The following is a 24,607-nucleotide window of genomic DNA, read 5'->3' as shown; positions in this document are numbered from 1 at the left end:
GTTTGCCTTGAAAATGTAAAGGGGTTACTTCGGTTATAAAATGGAGCTGTCACTCATAAATTACTGTGAATGAAAATGATCGAATTTAGCACTCTAATACAGTACTGACAAAGCTGGGGTGTGAACATAGCCTTTTAGAAGTTTTAGGTTAGAACTTCTTCAGTGCAAAACAAGTTAAAACTACCTTCCCTGAGGAAATGTTCCAGGAAGCTGGCCCAGGTGGGATAGCAGGACATGTTGACTGGCCGAGCATATGAGGCCAGAAGATAAGGAACCTCTTCTAAGATCTTTACTATCACCGGCACCTGCACCATATGACAGATAAAAGAACAGTCAGCCATACAGAACCTCAGCTGAGCACCATGGATTTTATTTTCCTAATAAAAAGCAGATGTATTGACCCATACGCCATAAAGCACTTTCTGACCTTAGTCTCTGGGCCTGATGTATAACATATACAGCATTACATATAGCACTACATAGTGTCAATATCCATGATGAAGCAGTAACTACTGAAGTGTGTCTTTATTTGACATGCCGCACAAAAGCACAGACAGTGGTTGTGTGTATGGGGAGGGGGTGATTGACAGCCCGTTACCAGGGCATCACACTTGTCTAATAGCTTTAACTGAAGGCAATAGCAACTGCACCTGTCCCCAATAAGCACTGACATTTGCTGGCAGATAAATACCTATGCAAGCCGATCAATCAGCAGATCAATCAGGGGCTGTTTCTGATCAATACAGCCCTTGTTTCTGTAACTAGAAAACACCATAATGGCTTTTACACTTAATTCTGTTGTTAATTGCAATGTTTGACTTTCTGTGAGTGCCTCTTGTTTAAAACCTGAGGGCTGAAAAGAAAAAGAATTTCACCTCAAGGAACCGCTCAAAACTGAAAGAATGGACAGAGTACTTATAGACTGCACCATAGACACATAAGTACTTACCTGTATGTGCTTACAACTGCCATGAGATGTGCAGAAAACTAATTTCTAATTTAAGCACAACATAGAGGAGGAAAAATAGGTCTAGTTGGAAACCATTTACAAAAATGTCTATTTTAAGAGCACCTAACAAGTCAACAGGTCCTGTCATACAACATTGAGTTTTAGAAGATGGTAAGGAGAATTCAATTTTAGATCTTCATAAATTCTTGTCCTATTCAAGTTTACATTTATAATCTTCAATCAAATGTCTCCACTAACATCTGAAGATGTTGTGTCACAATGGGGAGAGGTGCTGCTTCTGATATTCAAGTCATGAAACAGCCATCATCATATTCAAGTACCATAAGAACCAGGGTCAATCGCTGCGCAGTGATTTCACCCCGACACAAGCCATAAAGCACACAATGGTGTGGCAAAAAGTGTAAGGAAACGGCCCTCGTTCCCCCGAAAGAGCAGGCGCAGTCTGAGAATTTGCCAATGCACTTCCCACGAACAGCAGGGAGGGAAGGAAAGCGAGAGGGAATAATTTTTGCCATTCTTTATTTGGACTTAAACTGCGAGCTGTACTGTGAGAGAGGATTCAAGCCTTGCTTGGCTTCCACATAAAGATGAGCTATTTGACAACGGAAAAATAAAATAGACGTCTCCTGTGCGCTTTGATTGCTGTTTGATCTCTATGCTAGGAAGAGAAACATATTGGGGCACGTTTCAATTCTGAGCATATTTAACAGCACATCTCCTTTGAAAGATACAGGGCTTTTTTCAAGCCAGCTAATGTTTCCTTCAGTAAGCTGTCTGATAAACTTGAAAGCACTAACATAAAAAATGTGCTTCATGTGGTAACATCTAAATTAACTTGTTTTATTCAAGTCAACTAAATCAACCTGAATAAATTAGGTTACACCAGCAAAACTAATTTTAAGGGTTAGATCAGGTAGAAACAGCTCATTAAGGTAACAATTGCAGGTTCCCAATTTTACTGTGTAGATCAAATGTTAGGCATTGTTGCAAATGTTGGCTTGATCTCATGTAATAATACTAATCTAATTTTCAGTGGGTTCCAAAACAAAGATGCTTATAATACGGATATAACATTACTTTGCGGATAACATCCCAAAATGCAACATTAACCAAAGGGGGAATACAGAAAGCATCGTTATATTCCAAATAAAATAAAATAACGTGATGCAACATGTAATCCCACATGCATTTATGAAAATAAGTAGGAGACAATCTGTCTATCTGTTGATGCTATTAGTATAATGCTCCCTCGTGTCTAATGACCCGTGTCCTGGCAGAATGTGCATGTTTATAATGTGTAAAGTGTAGCGTGTATGTATGGGCCCATCCAGCCGTTGAATAGAGTGAGATCCACATGTCTTTAACCCATCTTCTGTGAATAGCTTGAGGCTTGCCCTTGGCTGAAATACCCCTCAGGGTGTGGGCCTCCCATACACACTTCACTCAAAAGCAACACAAACTCATTCTCTACACAGCCTCTAGGTCTGTTTTCACACTTGTCTCTGTGGCTGACTATGCTTGGCTGTATTTCAATAGGACCACATGGGTTCTGGTATTCTTCCCTCTTGCATTATAAGAGGCTCCTTACATAATCAATAATTAAACAATATGCACACAGTAAATAGGGTAAATAGAGGGGGAGCAACAGAGGCCTCTGTGGCCAGGCCTGACAGGGAAAATTAAAGGATGCATTATACCGAAAAAGACAGCTCTCAAGAGAGACGAAACAGCATTTAAAATCCTATGACTTATAACTACAGCTAAAGCCAAACACAAAACCTAAATGAAGCCGCCCAGCACTGATTATTGCAGACTGATCATTACAAAATCATTGTAATAATTTCCTGGTGTCTTTAGACAAGGATGGAGGCCCTCCAAATGCACATTTTTAAATGTATTTGCAAATATGTAGGAGGCATTATACATACTAATCTTTGTACTTAAAAAATAAAAGGCAATATTTACCCTTTATTACCCCTACAATTAAAAACATCAGTCTGATAAATCTACTCTACAATATTTCAGCGTTTGTTGCTGAATTTAAGTGCTCAGAGTAATAAAGATAAAATGCAATGAGCATAACGAAAAAGAATAAAATAGATAAATCAAAGGAATGGTATGCAAATATACAACCATAAACAGAACTGCGAGCATTTAGCAAAATTCAGGCTGCCGGCATGAGGGGTGCTTCACAACTGCAAAATTGCCACTAAAGAGTGAATACAGATCTGTGGGAAATGAACGACATGCTGAAATAACCTCTGTGCTCTCCATTCTGTTAGCAGAGCTTGCCATTGATTAAAAAGGTTGACAAGGTAGAATAAAGGCCGGTACTGGCTTCCATATGGCCCAGAAGCCCTTAGGGTGCAGGCCAGCTCATCAGGCCCAAGCTCCCTCTCCTCTCACTGGGACCCAGCTGGTGAAGAGCCCCCCATTTAAAGCTCCTTCAGTGCCATCACCATAATAGAGCTTGGCTGGGCCTCAACCGCTTACCTCTGTAATTAACAGTGCCAGTGCCACCACAATTACAGCCCCAGATTCCTTGCTTGGCTTCAGTGTGAATTAGGGACTGAGCTAATAGCTTGGAGGTAGGACATGCTGTCTCATCTTGCCCCCAGGATAGAGGGACACAATAAGAGGCTGGAATAAAAAGGTCTAATTTTGCACATAACCCATATGATGATAACCCTGTAATTAGCTTACACAAAGCTTACGGTGTAATGGCAAAACACGGTATTTAAATCAAGGGCCAAATTGTAAGCATGTGATGCAGGAGATACAGAAGTGCTCTAGGAGCAAGATTACAGGCGGATAAAATCAATGTGTTTTTAACGCACACGACAATTGTCGTGTAGATGGGTGTTATTTGAATTAGCATACATAAATATGCTAAAATTCAAATGACTCATAATGAATTTCCCATAATTCTGATTAAGTACTCTCTAGAAAACATGGCATCAAAGTGTGGCCTTCGTCAGTAATGATGGGCTTGTCATTGAGATAAGGGTTAGTTTTGTACAAAATATGAATATAAAAACCAGGCAAAAATGATATAATAATGAATAGAACTTGTGAATGAAGTGTAGCTGCATTTGCCAAATAACAGAAACTGCACATTTCATTTTGCATTTAAAAAAAAAGCTACTTGATACTTCTGAATTGCTCCTGTTGCACAATAGGCACGCATATGCAGACTGTGCATTTGAACGGTGTAACTCACGAAAAATCTGAACAAATTCTCAACAGAATTATTTAATTTATTTTAAAGGTGCATGCACTGGTATTTGCTATGTCTGATTAAAAACTCTGATTTTTGCTAAATGTTTCTGGGTGTGCCACTGCCTATACCACTGAATCTGGGTGGTTTTAAACTTGCCGCACATTTTTTTTATTATTGCAGTTTAGAACTTAAATGGTTCAAGGGATGAATCTTAAAGGGATAGTGAAAAATCTTTAATCTTTTACTCACCCTCATGCCATCCCAGATATGTATGAGTTTCTTTCTTCAGCAGAACACAAACAAAGATTTTTAGAAGAATATTTCAGCTCTGTAGGTCCAAGTGAATGGTGATCAGACCTTTGCAGCTCTAAAAATCACATAAAGTAAACAGAAATAATCCATAAGACTCCAGTGTTTAAATCCAAATCTTCAGAGGCGATATAATAGTTGTGGGTGAGAAACAGATCAAAATTTAAGTCCTTTTTTTATTTTTCACTCTAAATCTCCACTTTCACTTTTACAGCTGAAAGTGAAACGTGGTGCCCGTTTGGTTTCACTTTCGCATCTGAAAATGAAAGTTGAAGTGGTGATTTATAGTAATAAATGACTTGAATATTGTTCTGTTTCTCACCCACACCTATTATATTGCTTGTGAAGATATGAATTCAAACACTGGAGTCATATGGGTAACTTTTATGTTTCCTTTATGTGATTTTTGGAGCTACAAAGGTCTGATCACTATTCACTTGCATTGTATGGACCTACAGAGCTGAGAAATTCTTCTAAAAGAAGGTGAACTATCCCTTTAAGATGCTCTTAAAATAGATGGTTGTAAAAAATGTAATGGGCCAAAGCATATCTGAATCTAAGCTGATGTGTAAACACGTTTTTTCCTGATCAAACATAACCAGATAATTCAATCAAGGTAATATCGACAAATTATATAATTTGTGGGGATGTGTGTTTCTTTATACAAAATAGAGTCAAAAGGATAGCTGACATTCTGTATATGTGTAGTTAAGACAGATGATGCAAACAAAAAAGTAAAACAGTCTTACCCTAACTTGAGCCAATGACATCCTCCAAAGTTTGGGCCTGTGGCAGTTGAACTCCTCCTGTGCCCAGGTATGGCATCTTAGGTGGCAGACATCACAGTAGGCAGTTCCCCGTCCACCTATTTCACCATCTATCTTGAAGAGCCATCGCTGTACTTCCATGTGCTCCGTCATCAACTGGGCCAGACCTTCATGAAGCTGGGAGTGAGACAGATGACACATGAAATTACTAATACTGTATATTACAAATATATTGTTCCATTCTTTCTTTATATTATTAAATGTAAGTTTTGCACAGTGTGTTTAAACAGATGCTCTATTCCAGTGGTTCTCAATTATTTTCCTTCAGCACCTATGATTTTACACTGGACATCAAGTTGGTGACCCAACACAGTACCAAAATGGCTTAACGTACTTAAGTAAAACAAAAACAAACAAAAAACTTTTATAGTCTTTGACCTACAGAAGTCTTAAAATGCAAAAAATGCAATTTATTAATTGGTTTATTATTTGCTTCTAAATGTATCTTGTCAATGAACAAATTTTTCTTTTACACTCTGCAATTCTGTTCAAGGTTTTTTGAAAATTAAAGCTTGTTACGCAAACTGTTCATGTTGGTGTCTGCCTAATTTATCTGGCATCTACCAAGTGACAGATGAATTTGTACCAGTTTAATTGGATGCACAGCCTTTGATGTCAACAACAAAACAAATGTGAAGTGTATTCTTGATATTTATTTTATTTTAATTATTTTGCTTTCCTAACTTTGCATGATTAAATGGTAAGTTGTATTTTCTTATTTGCATTTAGCATTGTTTTGCCCTGCTGTTTGCGACTCTATCAGAACAGACCTGTGACCCATTTTTGGGTGGCCATCAGAACCACTGCTCTATGCTTTATTGAAGATAGGAAGATCTCTATGTGTGAATTCATAGCGCACGTGACTGGCACACTGACCTGCTCCAGGGTATAGACATCCCACTTTCCCGGAGGCATGTTTACTCCTGCACTACTGAAAATCCTTTTTCCTCCAGATTTTGTGCCATAAAGCTGAGCCACGGCAGGCTCTGTGCCCAGAAAAGGAACTTCCAGTTCATCTGCCACAGCCAGGTCGTCAACATGGGGAAAACCACCGATCATGTAGGCCAGCTTCCCCTGTATCAAATTCTTGATGCGCTTTAGTGTTTGTGGGCTGTACTTCAGGAGTGAAGCTAGACACATGTTTTGCCGCTAAAAGAGAACCATTCTGGGTTAATGATCACAAGTGCACAGAACAGACAAGACTGAGGTTAACATGCAGCATTATTACTCTACATAATGTATATTAAAGTGCTCTAATGAGAAAACAGACATATGTGCTTAATATGTACATTTCCCTCCCACAGGTAAAATCTCAGAGGTTTTTGTGTACATAAATAACTGTCCTTTCCACTCCAGCTCTAAGGTCTTACCCCCCTCCCTTTGTCTATGGCTGTAATTTATGAGCGTGTTCACTCACATAGGGCCCATTACATGAAGCCAGAGGGGTCACGACCTCTTCTGTACTCCAACACTTTAAATTGATAAAGGGGAGCCGGGGGAGGGCCGTACACCATTGCACGCTTTCTTCTTTACTGTGCTTAGTGATGGGCTCTGTGGGGCTGGCACTAATTACTCCACATCTGTATGTTTGATCTGAGCGGAATTGTCCGTCTGTCATTGGCCCGCCACACTGTCAGCAATTGCTAACAGAGATTTATCCCGTTACCACGTCTGGCAGAGTTTACATATGGAAGAATTGAAAGGGAAAAGGCAGCACGTGCTGTTCGCACACTACACGGCAATAAATAAACACAGCAGCGTTGCTTGCACGCAAAGTGATGCAGTTACTGTAGTACAGTACAGACAACGAATAGATCATGAATAGTGCTCATTATTACATTGTTACTTAAATAGTCCAATTTGATAATTTACAGCGATGATTTGCAATATCAGTTCAGGGGAAAAAAATGGTAATATATCAAAGAGAAATTCATCTCTGCCGTTGTTTATTTAATAAATATTTTTACAAAATAAATATTTATGAAAATAGAGAAATGTCATTATTAATCTAATAAATAAATAAAAAAGCAGAAAATAAAAACTTTTCTACCATCAGGTTCTTCTGAGGCAATCAGGGTGAGATCATTGCACTAATGCCAATTCATCACAGAGGCGTAAACAAACAGGACGCCTCTGACGCCCTCTACAGGAGAGAAATAAAAATTGCCACTATTTGACCACACGCTGGAGATATGCAAGATATCAGAGATTTGGTGGTTCACCACATTTCTGAAAGCACTTTGAGAGGAGATAAAAGGATCGTGCATAAACACCAAGAGAATATTTATTGTTTATTTTAGACTATTTTATTTTACTGTATTTTATTCTATTGTGTATTGTTATTATACATTTAATTACCACTTTATTTTAAAAAAATATATGCGTATTAATGTTGTATGGAAACCAATAACTGAAACAGAAAATGTTATGTTATTTATGAGTGTGTGTGTGAGTTTGTGTGCAGTATGCAATTATGTGGTACACCATACTGAAAAAAACTCCAGTGCTTCTGGCATGAGGATGGTGAAGCGTTTGGCACATTGGGTGTGAGCGGCAGAAGCATCCCCCAGCTCAACGGCTGCTTGCAGGCCCAGCAGGTTGGTGTAGTACTGGAGCACATCCTCCCCCAGGCTCACTGGAGACACATAGATCACCTCCACATTCTCTTCTGTACATGACACAAACAGTCAGTGATGTGCACAGAAGGGGGGCAGCAGGGCTGCGAGCCCCTGCAACTTTCGTTCACAAATTTAAAGATGCCCTTCTGGTCATCCAGAAAAAGGGGACACATTTTAATAATTATATTAAATTAAAATATCATAATAATCTCACAATAACAGTAATAATTTGTCATTACTGAGATTTCTTTGTATATCGCAAGCCTATTAAAGAAAATTAAGCGGAGGTACCTTTAACAGCGCGCTACTGCAAATTGGAGGTGGATTCGCAAGTGATCCCCCCTATAGCTAGGGGTGTGGCCAGAAGGGTGGCACAGGGTGGCAGCTGCCACCATAAAAATGAGCTTTGCCAACCCACTTGCCACCCCAAATCGGACCCTGCTTGCATACAGGAGATGGTGTGCCCCGACATTACTGGTTGCCACCCCTTACTCCACTCTTGCCACCCTTTTACACCCAGTGCAAAAAATCCTTGACACGCCCCTGCCTAAGCCATACTCATTCAGAGATGCAGAGCTCTTGAAGTGGGTACTTTGAAGGGAACACAGCATTACTGTATTAATGTACACTTTTGTCTTGTGGAAGGGCCATTCGAGGAAAGATTAATTTTCTCACTTTCGTTTGGAAAAATCTTTCGAGTGGCGTCCCCTCCCGCAGCAGTGCCCTTTAAGGGAGCAAAAATGTTGTTTTGTATTTGCCCCGGAACATGAAATGGTCCACTCTATGTATTGTGCTGGAAGTTCATCAAAACAATAATACTCGATTGCAGCCACATTTCCGACATCACACATCTGCAGTGTAGACAGATTTATTAATTATCATGGGAGCGGTCGCGTTGCTTTCAGTAATAGGAATTCAATACAGCTTTTATAGAATACTGTCATAAACTGAGAGAGCTGTCTGATTCAGCCAAAGCCAGTTTGGTTTTTGTTTAAACTAATAAACTAATCACTTTCAGACAAATACCACGGTACTGCCATTTTTTGGACATGTAGGCTACCATAATAACCATTCAAAACCATGGTATATCTTGACACCATCATAATACCATGGTTCTGCAACATTATTGCTGTAAGGTCCTAAGTATTAATGACAGAATATCATAACATATCACTATATTAATAAGAAAAGAAATGAAGAGGAAAATAATATAATATGTGTCAGTTGCATTAAGAGGGTGATGATGTCAGAGTGGAAGCAGCAGAGATGAAATGATAAAGTGAGGGAGCAGAGATCAGAAAAGTGAAAATGAGTGATAAGACAAGAAAAAGATTAGAGCCCTAAAACAAAAAGACACTGTGCTGCTACCAGGGTAACACCATTATAAAGAATGATTATATTCATATACTGTCATGGTGCTCCAAGGTACTTCAAAAAATACCATGGTTTTACTATGACACATGTCAGAAGTGTAATACCATTGTGCTTTTTGAGAGAAATATAACAGATAGGCTATTACTAGTGATAAAATATGGAAAAACAATGGAAAAATGATGTACAGTATATAATACAAGAAAAATGCTTAAATACTCAAAAAGCAAAGAAATTAGTTGAGTTCATATAAGTAATACTCATAAAAAGAAAAAATAAAAAAGAAAAGTGCTGTTTTTATCCTCAAACAGTACTGTGTTTGCTTTTATGTACCTGCTGCTAATTAGCTTTGATTAGCCACAATTTGAATAACATGTCATGGCTTAAAGCCCCTACCTCTGATGTCACATAGTCGGCACATCTGAGTATTCTGGAGTATATCGAATCCTCTGAGACGGAGACGCTGGTGCTGGGTATAGCCTATCAAATAATTTGAAATGATTTTAAATTACATTTTAAAACACATTTTTTTTAAGAATAAGTGAACAGTGGCTCTAGTACAAGTCAGGTCACTTCAAATCCTTATACATAATGCTTTGCTAGACACTAATCTCTATAATTTAATGATTAAATGCATGCAATCTAACAGAGCAAGGTAATAAAACAATGGGGTTCAACTTCTTAATTATCTGAGCTCACTTAGGCCTTTCCTCAGCCACCCCAGTTCAAAAAGCCCACTCCATCTGCTGGTGATTACAATTTACACTTTCGACTCCAGCATCTCCAAAAGCCAGTGCAGGTGTCAGTAAGAAGCAGCAGTTTCTGATAAAAATAGGAACTGAGAAACTCAGAAACTGAGGCTAGTTGTCACTTTCTACACCACTGAATATTTCTCAGGGTATTTTTATTTTATTTTTTTTAAGTTGTATAGGTAAAGATACAGTTCATGAACACCAACAATAGCAGGGCACGTTGTCACACTTTATGGGATAAGCTGTCACTATGAAACCAGACTATTCTAGGCTTTTTGGCTAAATTTAGACAGTACAACGAATTTGAAAAACAAAACTGGAAAAAAAATGTGAAACTGGAAAAATGTAAAAGATTACATACAAAAATATTTTGGCCAGCAAATATTGTTATACATAAATTTAAAACATTTAAAACACATGTGACAACTTGCCATAACCTGACATTCATGGGGGAAAAAACCTTGTCCTGAAAACAAAGTTCAACCTTTCGGTTGAAATCTACCTTCATTATATGTTTACCCTTGCTAGTATGGTTTTAATGTGTTCACTTGTTTACTCAACAGTGATTACAAAAATATGACACCGATATTTTTATTTGGAGGGCATAATTGACAGAAAAATCTTCTAATTTAAAAGGGTTTTCAAATAGCCAACTCACAAAACCACTACAAAAGACACACTTTTTATGTATTTCGACTTAAAACTTTGTAGTTCATGAGATATAACCCTTGTGTCTTCCCAGTATAATCTGTTTAAACTAAAATAACTAAAAGATGAACTTCTAAATAGTTTTATTGTAATTTTTAGGCCAAAAATATTATCTGACCAATAGACATCATAACAGGTGGAAAGACATTACCCAATGATGGGACATGGATGATAGTCCTTTTGGCAGAGGTGATGTGTTTCCAGTTGGCTGCCAGACCCTGTGAATCACAGATAGCAGATCAGAGACTTAAAGTGATGGGTGACAGACAGCACCTACAGTAGCAGCACATTGATTTATCGTGTTGTCAGCACACCGATGGCAGCAAATAGAGGAAATTATGCTTGCTTTTCTCCCTGGGTCTCATGGAGATAAACCAAGCATAAATCACATTAATTAAATCAGCTAAGTGCATACTTAGAAACATCTTCCCTCTATTAATTCAATTAGCTACATGAAGCTTTCTGCCAGGGGAAGATTAAGGCTTAATTAAAAGGATGTGAGTGTTTAAAGGGTGGAAACATATACAAGCTTGTGTCTCTCGCAGTGAGTGTCGGTGAGGATAAATGAACATGTGGGCACTAATTAAGAGAGACACGCTAGATTCATAAAGATGTTATAGGAATGACAGCACAGATGAAACATCTGTTCTGAACAAATGGAAACTTAATCTAAACATGGGGTCGTGCGATCACAATTATTCTTTGTATAAGCACCACTGCACAAGACATCTTCAGTACTTAGATTTACAAGACTGAACTGTTAGGTGTGTGTTTGTGGGTAAGTATACGCTCTTGTTAAAAGACTAGTTCACCCAAACATTATATATATGTGTATGTGGTTCACCTCTGCCCTGATGCGGTAGTTTTCCAGGTGGCGGAGACGTGAGGCCTGCAGGCTCTTCCTCAAATGGTTCAGTCTGGCATGCTTCAGCAGGCACATGGCAATGGTTTGTGCCGCCCATTTGCGCCAGAGTTGGAGCATGTAGGCAGCATGGGCAGAGTAACGCCTCCAGCAGGTCTGGATGCGCACAGCCGCTGCCTGATGTCCCCCACTGCCTTTGTAGCACTGGCCAGGCTGACACATCAGCTCCCATACCTCATCCTTGTTCTCCAGCATTGAGAGCAGCTTCTCCACATGAGTGCACCGGCCCCTGCCGCCTCTCCAGTCAAGCTCACCGCTCTGCACCCAAGCTGCCAGCCGCTCCCCACACACCCGTGCCACTGGCATCGCAAAGTCCAACAGTATCTGCTGCAGCTGATCCAGAGCCTCCACAATTGCACCCCAGCACAGACAGTACTGCATTTGAAACCTACAATAGTCTGAAGCACCTGGGTCAATCTGACCCTCAACTATGTTGAAAGGGTATTTGCTGACAGCAGTTGACATTGGAACATTCTGAGAAGAAAGAAAGCGGAGTCATTACAAAGGTTATTGAAATTAACTGGGAAAAGTGTCTTGGATCAGAAAACTGTCCTTTTGTCCTGAAAACTGTATATCCATAACAGAATCAGAAACAACTGTAATTGAGTCTTAATTATAAAAGACCACTGGCTTGCAGTGCATCTGAAGCTATTTCTAATACATCATACATTGCTTCAATGGTAAAAGTTCACTTTTCACTTGGAAAACAAATGTAAACAAATAAACTCGGTTCACTTTGGTGGAATGGCAGATTCACACCATCAACGTAAAGCCGACAAAACTGCAGCATCTGCATGATCTTATTAAGTCAACAAGGAATATTTCCATCACCATAACAAATCCATGCCAGAATTCAGTTCTGATGGAAATGTGGAGTCCCTACCCGGTACTAGAAAGGTTTAGCTAATAATGTAGCCTCTGAGAGTATATAATAACTGTATGTTTGAGAAGCAAACAAGTATTAGAAATAGAAGACACATTATTGAGATAAAATGTTAACAATGCATAATGTAGCTGTTTGTTAACCTAGCAAGCAGAACGCACTGTATAAGCTATCTACTGTACGTGTCTTTTAAAGAACATTATTTACCTCAATATGAAAGGTAATACCTGTGGGTTAAGTGGAGAGAGTCGAGCAAACCCGTGAGTCAGGACTCTGTTGTCAGAGCTTATGGATGCAGCTGATGGAGGGGGAGTGCGTGTACTCCTGGATGTTAGACCCGCTGTTGTTGACCATCCAAGAGCCATTCCATCCTCTCTGCTCACATCCATTTCCCATTTACATGCCTTTTCTGACACATCTATCATCGGATAATAAGTACTACATTTATAATCAATTGCCTAGCAACTTTAGGCTAAGACTGCGAAAATAGACTCACCCATCTTAGCTGGGCCACTGTCCTCTCTCTTCTGCAAGTGGACAGCTTTGGGCTGTACTAGTGTTTTGAGGTCAGCTGCTGAGGGTATCAGCCCTGCAAATCCTGAAAAGCAAAAAAAGACTTATTACAATTTGTAGAGAGAATGCACACACTAAATATTTCTGAATTCATAACTGCAACTTATTACTCTTGAACACACAAAAAGATGAGCTCACAAAAAGATAAATTAATGTAAAGTGTGAAAACATAATTTGAGAAGTGTAACAGGTTTACTGTATACCTGCATTTGTATCCTCTTCAGTCAGTGGTGTTTTGGGGTATAGGTGTTTAGGCAGGCCCCCTTGTACTACAGCTAAACTCCCCACAGTGGGGCCAGCGACCACTCTCTGAGTCCCTACCTAGAAAGGTAAGATAAACAGTATGTTTTTATGATATACATTTATTTAAGTAACCCCTGTGGCACACCAGAGCTGGATTGTAGCATTTTAAAGCTTGTACAGACTAAGTAATGGGCATGTCTTCAAAAGGCAATAAAACATTGTCCATACCTAGAGGAATTAGGGAGCCCTGAATAATAGCTCTGGTCAGAGTGTTGAGTGGTAAGATTACTGTATCGGAAGTGACAGAACAAAAGCTGTTAAACTACTGGCCTATCTCACTGGGGCAAAATGACTTGCCTGCAGGCTCTAAAGCCACCATTAACCCTATACTAGAAGTAGAACAGAGAGAATAACTTGCTCATAGACAATGCTATTAGCTTTGGGTCACTAACCAGAATTTCCCCTGCAAACAAAACTTTGTTGTTAAAGGCTTTGGGACAACTATCCATTAATCAGGCTGGTGGCAGCTTGTAGATGTCAAGAAATAAGGTTTGTCTTTCTCTCTGTTCCATTAGCTCTAGCAAATCACAAGTGCGTGGCCATTTGTGAGAGAGCGTGGTGATATTGTGTGATTACAACCAACAGATTTTCTGCATTCATTAAAATAAAGCTGGAGCTGAAATACAGGCATTTAATGACATTGTAAACTGGCCAATAAGCCCCCTTCCCTCGAGCAATCAATCACATGCTGGCAATGCTTTCTGGATACTTTGAGCACAGCTCCGTTTATTTGTCTCGTACCATTTTTCAACGGAACAGCTGTTTGAAATCTTCTAGAATTAAATTCCAGTAGAGCAATGCCTACATTGCTTGTACCTTCTCATTATCATATAACAGTTAATAAATTAAATGCAAGCCTTGTTCCACATTAATACAAACAGTGATAACGCAATAATAAGGATTTTTGCAGTAGTCCTAAAGCGACTCATATAATTAATTTGAACAACAATTATTTTTATAAAACAGGTACCACAAGTGGGTGATTCTCATGAAACCTGTCAAAGAAAATGTCCTGGTCCTATTTCACTCTAAAATAAATACATAAATAAATCGAATAATTAAATTATATTTTGCACATAGAAAATGAAGGCTATTTTAGGGCCATTACAGTTGTTGTAAAAAAAAAAAAAAATGTACATTACATTTACATATGTTTTACATTGTAACATTATTGTCATGACAGTTATGCACATTTTACCCCAATATTTATTTAAATATTATTTATAAATGATATATTACTTAAAGTGTGTAGAATTTGTGCATCATATACAGTAGTACTCATTTAGTAGTTGTACATATTAGTTAATTTTAGCATCTTTTTGGAATGTAATACAGTAAGAACTGTACAGTAATACAAAGAAACACTTTGTTACGGTAATCATCGTTGAAAACAATGGAAATAAAAGTACAACAGTAATTAGAACTGGGGGATAAAATGTGCTTACATGTCCCAAAAATGATCTTTAAATAAATAAATGAAAAAATTAAAAAAATTAAAAACACAAGCAGACAAAAGCAGACAAACTGGCTAATCCGAACATCTGCTAGCTGCCATGAGACATCACACAGGTCACATAAACTACAACACACAGAGAATGAATCACCTATATATCATACAGAGACTGTGTCAGTTCCCTGAACTACCAAAAAAAAATAAAAAATACTCATGTGGCGAGCAGGGCGTGACCGAGCGAAAACGGTGCAGAGAGAGTCCGGGGCTACCCTCGCAAACTTCACTCCGTCTCATGGACTCGGATGTATGTCACTGCTTATGTTGCGCGAGTGTCCACTACTGGTGGAAGACATGCAATGGGTTTAACTGGAACACCCTTAACCCTTGATCACTTGGAGCATGTTGAAGGCTGATGTCAATTTGTGGAATTATTTAGTGATTTTAGCACCTGAGAAAACAATGTTTTCGGAGATTGATTTGAGAGGCTTATGTATACATCTTGTATGTTTAAAAAAAAAATAATTAGAATTAATTGTTAGAAAGGATTAATCAAGATTTGCACAAATGAAAATGTTAACATAACAATGAACACATAGGCTATAACTGTGTGATAAACAGTTTAAGGTAGCTACAAGTATTATGCCGTTAAATCTCAATTTAACTTTTCTAAACTGCTTAATTGACCTAACTTCACTTCTATCATACATTAGAGTTGTGTGGGGGTGGGGTTTATGAAGTGTAATCTGCTGTCACATCACAGTCGAGTTGCATTGTGGGATATGGAGATGCCTGAAGCGTACATCAGAGTAGGCTCGCTCCCTCGGTCAAAATCGAGGGGTTGAGGGTGTAAGGCTGGCACTGGGATGTCTACACCCAAAAGGCTCTGTGAGAGCCAACGTCATAAAACTCTTACACAGAAGAGCATCTCCACCTGTGCCAACACACCCTACTGATTAAGGATCTTAAAACACAAATCTCACTCACATCTGCCCTCTCTCTCACCTCAGGTCACTTTAAGGTCACCAAAAACTAAGTTATGATTTTATCCTGTTCTGTAATGTAAAAAGTTTTCTGATCATACATGTTTGGTATCATTCAAGAGGTTTCAGTGCAGCTGGTAAAACGGTCTCATTCCCTCTCAGCAAAGTCAAATCACAAGTAAGATTTAAGAACATATTAAAATACTGTATTCTATCCGGGGCATGCCCCCCTCCCAGATCACTTGCAGGAACCATCCGATTAGGTACATTCTTTGTAAACATCAAATGACCTACTCAATCACAATTTCGAAGGTCTATTTACAACCCCTTAAATTGTAAACCAAATCCTGAATAACATCAAACACACCTGAAATAACAATAGAATTGTTTGGTATTTAAGGAGGGTTGGCAAGGAGCTCGGGGAATCTGTAGTCAGATATCCCAAGCTTATCGCTGCGTGTATGTTACTTTGACATGTCTTTTATTTTTTGGAATGTTTGTTTATTCTGATCATATGTAAAATTGGGTTTGATTGAATTTTGTAACAATGTTTTATATCCTACCTGGCAAATAAATTGTTATTATTTAATTTATTCTGAATTCTTCCCAAATCAATTGTGAGATTGCGTTAAGGTACTGTTTGTTACCGCATGTATGAGGCCAGGATAAGACCATTACTGAAGCTTAATGATAGGAGAATCCATGTAAGACTTCAGTCACTGCTTATCGTCCGTCATAGCAAGTTGTGTGTGCGTGTCTAAGCGATGGTATCATCTGATTATGAGAGAAGCCAAATCAGATAATATTTAGATTACCCTACAACTTCTGACTATGAACTGAGCTAACTATCTTGTGACGTGAGATCCACGTAATTGAAATAACGGCTGGCGTGAGACTCTAAGCGACATTCAAGTATTAATCGAAAGGACAAATTAAAATTAAGATGATTCAGAGTAATCAATAACTTAAAAAGATCAAATTAAAAGAATGATCACAAATTAATTAGAGCTGTAATCTAAATTAGAGGTCAATTTAAATTGGAGTCAGATTAATATAAAATTGGAGTCAGATAAAATTAATAACGGAGTAAAAGTGCAAATTAATAAGTGTTTTTGGTTCAGTGCTCAGAAAAGACAGAACAATGCAGAAACCTTCAGGGGCCATTCTATTGGAATCCAACATCGGACCAATAGTTTTGGCAATACCCCTTTTTTTACAAGGGTCTGTCAACAGAAACTTCCCTCGCTTACTTAACGAAGTGGAACAGACTTCCAAAATGGCGGTGGGGATTCCCCCAAGGGGAAGTGCTTAGGGGAGTTAGCGAGTGGATGTTAAATGTGAAGTGGAACGCAGCCTGGGATGGACACCTGGGGCAAATTATCTCTTGCAGCTGTTGGCGATTACGGTGTCAGCAGGCGAGAGATAAAGACGCAGCCAGAGCCGTAGTGGAGAAGACGCACAGAGCTGTGTGTTTGTGTCTGTGTGAAGCGACTGCTGAAAAGCAAGCCTTGTGTGTAAATGGTTTCATACTGCTGAAAAGAAGTGTGTTTTGTGTGACACTGAAAAGTGTAGTACTGTTATGTGTGACACTGATAAGTGTTTTCAATAAAGTTTTAAGTTTGGATTGTTCACCCGGCTCCCACCTCCTCCTCCTCCATCCATCATCTCCACGATCCACGCACAACTTACCATGCACCCCATTGAGAGCGAGAGCCACTAATCGCGAACACGAGGAGGTTACCCCATGTGACAATACCCTCCCTAGCAACCAGGCCAATTTGGTTGCTTAGGAGACCTAGCTGGATTCACTCAGCACACCCTGGATTCGAACTTGCGACTCCAGGCGTCAATACTCGCTGAGCTACCCAGGCCCCCTGTGAATAGAGATTTAATCGTCGGTGACTTCAACTTCCACATAGATAACAAAAATGATACACTGGGATTAGCATTTATCGATATTCTCAACTCTGTTGGGGTTAGACAAGATGTGACAGGTCCAACCCATTGCCAAAATCATACACTAGATCTAATTTTGTCATATGAAATTGATGTTGATAATATACAAATTCTGCCACAGAGAGATGATATCTCAGATCATTACCTTGTCTCTTGTATGCTACACTTGGCAAAGGTAAATAAATCTATGCAACGTTACCATTCAGGTAGAACTATTCTTTAAACTAATAAATATAGCTTCACTAATAATATTCCAGACTTGTCTCAAATACTCAGTATGCCAAAAAGTTCAGAAGAACTTGATGTTGTCACAAAAATATGGATACAGTCTTCTCTAGCACACTAGATAGTGTGGCCCCCCTTCGATTAAAGAAAGTCAAAAGAGAAAAATCCTGCACCATGGTTCAATGATCACAATCATGCTCTCAACAGAGCAGCTTGGAAAATGGAGCCTAAGTGGAAGAATACAAAAATAGAGGTATTTCGCAGTGCATGGAAGGATAGTGTCTCTAATTGCAGACAGGCTCTAAAAACTGCCAGGTCTGCAAATTTGAGCAATCTCATAGAAAATAACCACAACAATCCTAGGTGTTTATTCAGTACTGTGGCTAAAATGGTTAGGAATAAAACTTCTATTGAACCAGATATTCCATCACAGCATATCACAGCAATGACTTTATGAATTTCTTTACTGATAAATTCAAAACCATCAGAAGAAAAATTGGAATTACGTATCCATCTGCCACAGCACCCCAGAAGACTAAAATTATTCCCTACAAGCAACTTCAATCCTTTGCTGTTATGTGTCAGGAAGAGCTAACAAAAATAATAAAAACAGCAAAATCAACAACATGAATGTTATACCCACTACTGACTAAACTCTTAAAAGAGGTGTTTCATGTAATCTCAGAACCTCTTCTTAATATTATTAACTCCTCATTATCCTTAGGGCATGTCCCAAGAAACTTTAAACCGGCAGTTATCAAACCGCTTATCAAGAAACCACTGCTTGATCCAGGAGAATTGACAAATTATAGACCGATTTCAAATCTCCAATTTATGTCGAAAATACTAGAAAAGGTAGTGTCCTCCCAACTACGTTCATTTTTACAGAGAAATGGTATACATTAATAATTTCAGTCAGGATTTAGGCCCCATCACAGTATAGGGACTGCACTTATAAGAGTTACAAATGACTTGCTCTTACTATCTGATTGCGGCTGCATTTCTCTTCTAGTGCTTTTCGATCTTAGTGCTGCCTTCGACACCATAGATCATGACATTCTCTTGGACAGGCTTGAGAATTATGTTGGTATTTGTGGACAGGCATTAGCTTGGTTTAGGTCCTATCTTTCTGACCACCACCTCTTTGTCTGTGTAAATGAGGAACTGTCAGATCAAATTAAAGTTAAGTGGAGTGTCACAGGGATCAGTTTTAGGGCCTCTGCTTTTCTCCCTATATATGCTGCCCCTGGGAAACATCATCAGGAACCATGGAATTAGTTTTCACTGTTATGCCGATGATACATATGATAAGTTTATATTTCTTCGAAAACCACCGAAATTTCACAATTTTCCAAATTAACAGAATGTTTCAATTATATCAATGAGTGGATGGCTAGAAATTTCCCACTACTCAGTTCCAATAAAACAGAAGTACTATTTATTGGAACAAAAACCTAAAAAAATAAAATGCTAAAATATAATCGGACTACAAATGGGGGGGGGGGGGCTTGCAGGGTGATTGGCGGGCGGTTGATAGGTGCATATCGCGGTGCCGTTTTGCAGCCGGGAAAAGTATTTCCCGGTTCTCCCAATGGCCAGTCCGCCCCTGCTTTGAATGGTCTAGCTCCAAAATAATTCAGACACACTCTCTTAGTTTAAGTCTAGACTAAAGACTTATCTATACAGCCAGGCATACATCTAATTTATCCCTCAATTCATAGCTAAGCTGCTTTAGTTAGGTCTGCCAGAACCGAAAACACTTCTCTAATTCTTTAACCCTGCTTTAAATTGAATGAATTGAACACTAATTTTATGCTATTTCCTTCCCTGTTGGAGATGGAGCCGAGAGGCTCTGGAAACCTCGGGATATAATCCAGTCTTGGGATATAATACAGATTTCACATGGGATTCTTCTTGAGCCACTGCATGGGCTCAGGATGGAGTTCACAAAAATATATATATATATATTCCTAAATATAGGATTAATTTTCTTTATGCAAGTTTTAATTTCTTAAAAAATAAAAAAAATAAAAAAATAAAACATGTGATTTGGGGTTAAATATGACCAAGACATTTTCTTGACAGGTTTTCTTGCAGTTTTCTTCACCCCAGTCACTGATGAAATGTTCATTATTAATTGTGTAAAGACATTACCCAACCACACTTCAAAAAACAAAGAGAAAAGAGCCCAATAAAGTCATGTTATCTACGGAAAATGTGCAGCCTATTAAAACCAAAAACTTGTTTGTAATAGAAAAGCACAGATCTTATGCGGTGAGTAGGCTATAAATTAATCATAGCACAGAAAACAGCATCAGCACAGCTTTAGGTCAGTTATTGTCCTCTGAAAATAATGGAGAACACACTAAGAGTTTGTCAAGCTGTGGGCACATGACAGAACAAGCTGTGGGCACCAGACAGAACCCTTCTGTACTCTTTTCATCCTGCTGTTCCGAAACTCTCACCCTGACATTCTCTGGTCGGTTTGTTGTCACAACAATGAGCTCCCTGACAGGCCACCAGCACGCCAGGTGTTTTTGGAGGGGTTTGGGGGCTCACAGCTGTCTAAGTGGTACAGGGGGCATTTTAAAAAAATTATAACTAAAAAGTATGATCTCCTTCAGAGACTCAATGGAGAACTAGCCGACAGCACAGAGGTAGTGATGCAGTAGGCAGAGTGCCAGTGAATGCCAGTTGAGTAAGCCACGGCTGTCTTATTGGCATGCAGGAACAGGAACCAGTGCCTGTCCTGAGACAGCTGTAAAGCAGCAGCCCATACAACTGCAATCAGGCAGTGGCCATCCTCTGAAGAATGCTGATGTGCCACAATCTGCGTCTGTCCGCTTTCAGTAGCCAAGTCTCATACCTTCCTCTCAACAACATGACAGCCTCCTCACGAGTGACAGGTAGAGGATGCAGGAGATTCGTGGAAGAAAGCACAAGGGGGGAAGAACAGAGCACCAAAACAAATGGTGACCTTTAGAAAGATTAATTTGTATACCAACAAACAGATTTAACTGTCACTGCCAAACCAGGTGACCTTCAAATTCGCATCTCCTGTCTGAAAGCAAAGTTACTAGAGTCATCTATTATTACACACCAATCCCATTATTTTTCTCATGAGCCTCCAGTGACAGACGCTGCCGTTGAGGCAACAGTCAGTGCTGGACACCATATAATAAACACTCTCAATAAACCTTAATTGCAATAGCTGCTGATTTCTAATGCAATTACGCATGTAGAATATAGCAATGAGAGTGTAGACTACAATGAGAGACTATAGCAGTGGTTCTAACTGGTGGGTCACGACCCCCCAAAAAAAGGGGATTTGATAGGGTCACAGCCAGAAGGGGAAATACAATGCTAAATGCAAACAAAAAAAATGCAACTAACCATTTAATCATGCATATTTAGGATATCAAAATAAATAGGCTTATTAACTTTTAAAAAAGGGGAGAAAATGCTTTCCATATCTTTTGTTGTTGACAAAAGGCTGTGCATCCAATATCTACAATATTTGGGAACAAATTCACCAGCTTGCTTGACATCTCCTCCAAATCATGAGCTATGCAAGGTAACAGAAAATGTGACATTGAATATTGGTGCACTTGCAGTATGGCTAAACATTGTCTGTGCAAACAGACACAGTGTCTTTTGTGTTGTGAATTAGTGGCTGCATATAAATTGTTTTTTTTTTTTTTTTTTTTTTTTTTTTTGCACGTCAACAATTTTGGTATTGAGTCAGGTCGCCACTTGATGTCGAATGTAAAATCTGTGTCTTGCGAAAAGAAAAAACAAAACACCGTACGATGGTATTGTGAGACTGCTTTTACCTGTTTTACTTAGCAAAATTACAAAATTAAAAAATCATACCATCTAATCTTGATACTTAAAGGAATAGTTCACCCAAAAATGAAAATTCTCTCATCATTTACTCACCATCATGCCATACCAGATTTGTATGACTTTCTTTCTTCTGCAGAACACAAATAAAGATTTTTGGAACAATATTTCAGCTCTGTAGGTCCTTACAATGCAAGTGAATGGTGGCTAGAACTTTGAAGCTCCAAAAAACAAAAAGGCAGCATATAAGTAATCCATACGACTCCAGTGGTTTAATCCATATCTTCAGAAGTGAAATGATAGGTGTGAGTGAGAAACAGTTCAATATATATGTCTTTTTTTACTATTAATCTCCACCTTTGACCAGCTTCGACCAGTAGGTGGCGATATGCACAAAGAATGCGAATCACCAATAAACAAAAGAAGAAGAATGTGGAAATAAAATTGAAAGTGGAGATTTATAGCAAAAATGTTAAATATGGATCTGTTTCTCACCCACACCTATTGTATCGCATCTATAAACATGGCATCTATAGACTGGAGTGGTATGGATCAGGCTACTTTTATGCTGCCTTCATGTGCTTTTTAGAGCTTCAAAGTTTTGGTCACATTTCACTTGCATTGAATGGACTTACAGAGCTGAAATATTCCTCTAAAAAATCTTCATTTGTGTTCTGCAGTAGAAAGTCACATCTGGGATGGCATGAGGGTGAGTAAATGATGGGAGAATTGTCATTTTTGGGTGAACTATCCCTTTTAAATAAAAATATTTTCTTTTAGGAACTCACAGTGGCCCCAGCTCTCTTGTGTAGGAGAGGTAGCTGAATCCCATAATTTTGGTGCACAAGCTCCTTGTTCTTTGGGTGAAATGGGTTATTCAGCAGATGCATGGTAAATGCTGACTTGTGCTGTTGGGAAGACAGCAACTCACAGATTACAGATTATAAATCTCTTGATGTTAAATATAGCTAACTCTGTAGTGTTTATAGTAGTGAGTAACTGGATGGCGGGAGTATGATGCTAACCTTTCCCCCCAGGAATGCTCCAGAAATCTGTCTTTTCTGATGCCTCGTATTTGGTATTGTCTCAAATCGTGGCTGCCTACAAGAAATGTTAGAAAAATATATTTTTTTGTAACATTTATTTTTTAAATCTTATAAAGTATTTGTTTGTTCATATGGTATGAGTTTTGAATTACCATTTAACAAGCTTGGCAGTGGCAGTCTTTTCAGGCTCTTCAATACAGGGTAGAGTCAAAACCTGATTATTAACGGTTTTCAGATACTCTTCTGCATGCCTCTTCGAACCAGTAAACAAATAGCATATTAACAAGAATCCTTTTTTTATATGCACATTGTTTAATTTCATGAATCAAACTATGTATGGGAAAGAGCGGACATTCAGCAGAGTCAAGTTGTCTTCAAACAGGCTTTTACGTACCCTTATTCCATTTTCTGTCCTGCTGATGGCTGCATCCAGAGCTTGAATGTCAACGATTTGTCCATTCTCATGCACAGTCATTCGAACAAGACTCTTTTTCAGTTGTCTCAAATCATCTTGCACCTGTGACACAAGAAAAACATTCATACATATTGAAATGCACGATTATATAATATATAGCCTAATGTAGCCAGCATACTTGAACAGCTTAACTTAAAAAGGCCTATTTCACATTTTAACAGTTGTTGTCAACTTTTGTCACTTGAGTAAAAACAAATTACCTGTACTAAAACATGCCCAACCTCGTCCTTATTTTTAAGGACGTCTGCCATTTCTCAACTAAATAAGTCACATTGTAACCCCCCCCCCCAAAATCTTGTATTCTCGCTTCGTTACAAGTCTAAACTACTTTTCTTAACAATGGTCTGGCTGTAACTATGACAACACGACGCTTATGACGCTTCATTCTCTGTGAGGAAACAGTATCAGGCCAGTATTGTTTTTATTTTAGTGCTATTTTCTCGTGCAGTTTTGAGTATCATTGAAAGACATGTGCTATTGGAAAGAGTCTTCGCTTTGCTTTAACTGAAACTTTAGATCTCAAACAGAGATCTTCTATGTTGGGATTGGAATTCAACCTCCGCGTTTTTACCATAGGAGAGAGCGTAAAGGTCAACTAGAGTGTTACGACAGTTTGCCGTTTGCGGATCCCATACAAATGAATGGGGAGAGCCGTAAACTGACACTGTTTCCTCACAAAAGCAGTTTATTCAGCACACTGTAGCACCTTCTCCATAAACATCCATTAAAACAAACAAACAAACACGGCCTCTTGTCTCCTCGCCAGTGTACCGCCCATTTACTGTCTTTGGAACCGCCGTGTTATGCATTTTGTTGCTAAAGCTGTAGGCTAAATTGGTAGAATGGCTCTGTTTCCAGTGCACAGATTGTACGCGCGCAGACACGGAAGTAGGTCAGAGGTGAAAGGTTTTCTGGGGGAAATGCAAATTAGGATCAGTAAAGCAGAGGTTCAATCTTATAGCTCCATGTGTTAAATGGGGGCGGAATCAACCAAATGTGGCAAGAAAGGTGGGACAGAGAGGGGAAATGGAGGCATCCATATGGAGATGGAATTGTTTCATATTAAAGCAAATAAGGCACATACCAAATACTAAGAAAAGTGTCAATTCAACTTCAAACTTAAATTGTTATGCAGACAACTCAATACGATTTTAATGAAAAAATATTTTAAAA

General features: G+C 38.8%; 1 protein-coding gene across 1 annotated transcript in view; it reads right to left on the bottom strand.

The window, feature by feature from the left end:
* The window catches only part of LOC127417228 (IQ motif-containing protein H-like), a 43,093-nt gene extending 18,810 nt beyond the window's left edge, over window positions 1-24,283 (bottom strand). Inside the window, 15 exon segments of the mRNA XM_051657086.1 lie at window positions 185-305; window positions 5,249-5,443; window positions 6,203-6,475; window positions 7,816-7,994; window positions 9,712-9,795; window positions 10,927-10,993; window positions 11,620-12,171; window positions 12,808-12,998; window positions 13,077-13,178; window positions 13,357-13,474; window positions 22,702-22,821; window positions 22,939-23,014; window positions 23,112-23,212; window positions 23,354-23,476; window positions 24,141-24,283. Coding sequence (XP_051513046.1) covers window positions 185-305; window positions 5,249-5,443; window positions 6,203-6,475; window positions 7,816-7,994; window positions 9,712-9,795; window positions 10,927-10,993; window positions 11,620-12,171; window positions 12,808-12,998; window positions 13,077-13,178; window positions 13,357-13,474; window positions 22,702-22,821; window positions 22,939-23,014; window positions 23,112-23,212; window positions 23,354-23,476; window positions 24,141-24,155 — 2,317 coding nt within the window. The 5' untranslated portion in view covers window positions 24,156-24,283.
* Window positions 24,284-24,607: the final 324 nt, after the last annotated feature.

Source organism: Myxocyprinus asiaticus, chromosome 26, assembly GCF_019703515.2.
Source record: "Myxocyprinus asiaticus isolate MX2 ecotype Aquarium Trade chromosome 26, UBuf_Myxa_2, whole genome shotgun sequence".
Classification (NCBI taxonomy): domain Eukaryota; kingdom Metazoa; phylum Chordata; class Actinopteri; order Cypriniformes; family Catostomidae; genus Myxocyprinus; species Myxocyprinus asiaticus.
This window is presented reverse-complemented; position numbering and strand designations above follow the sequence as displayed.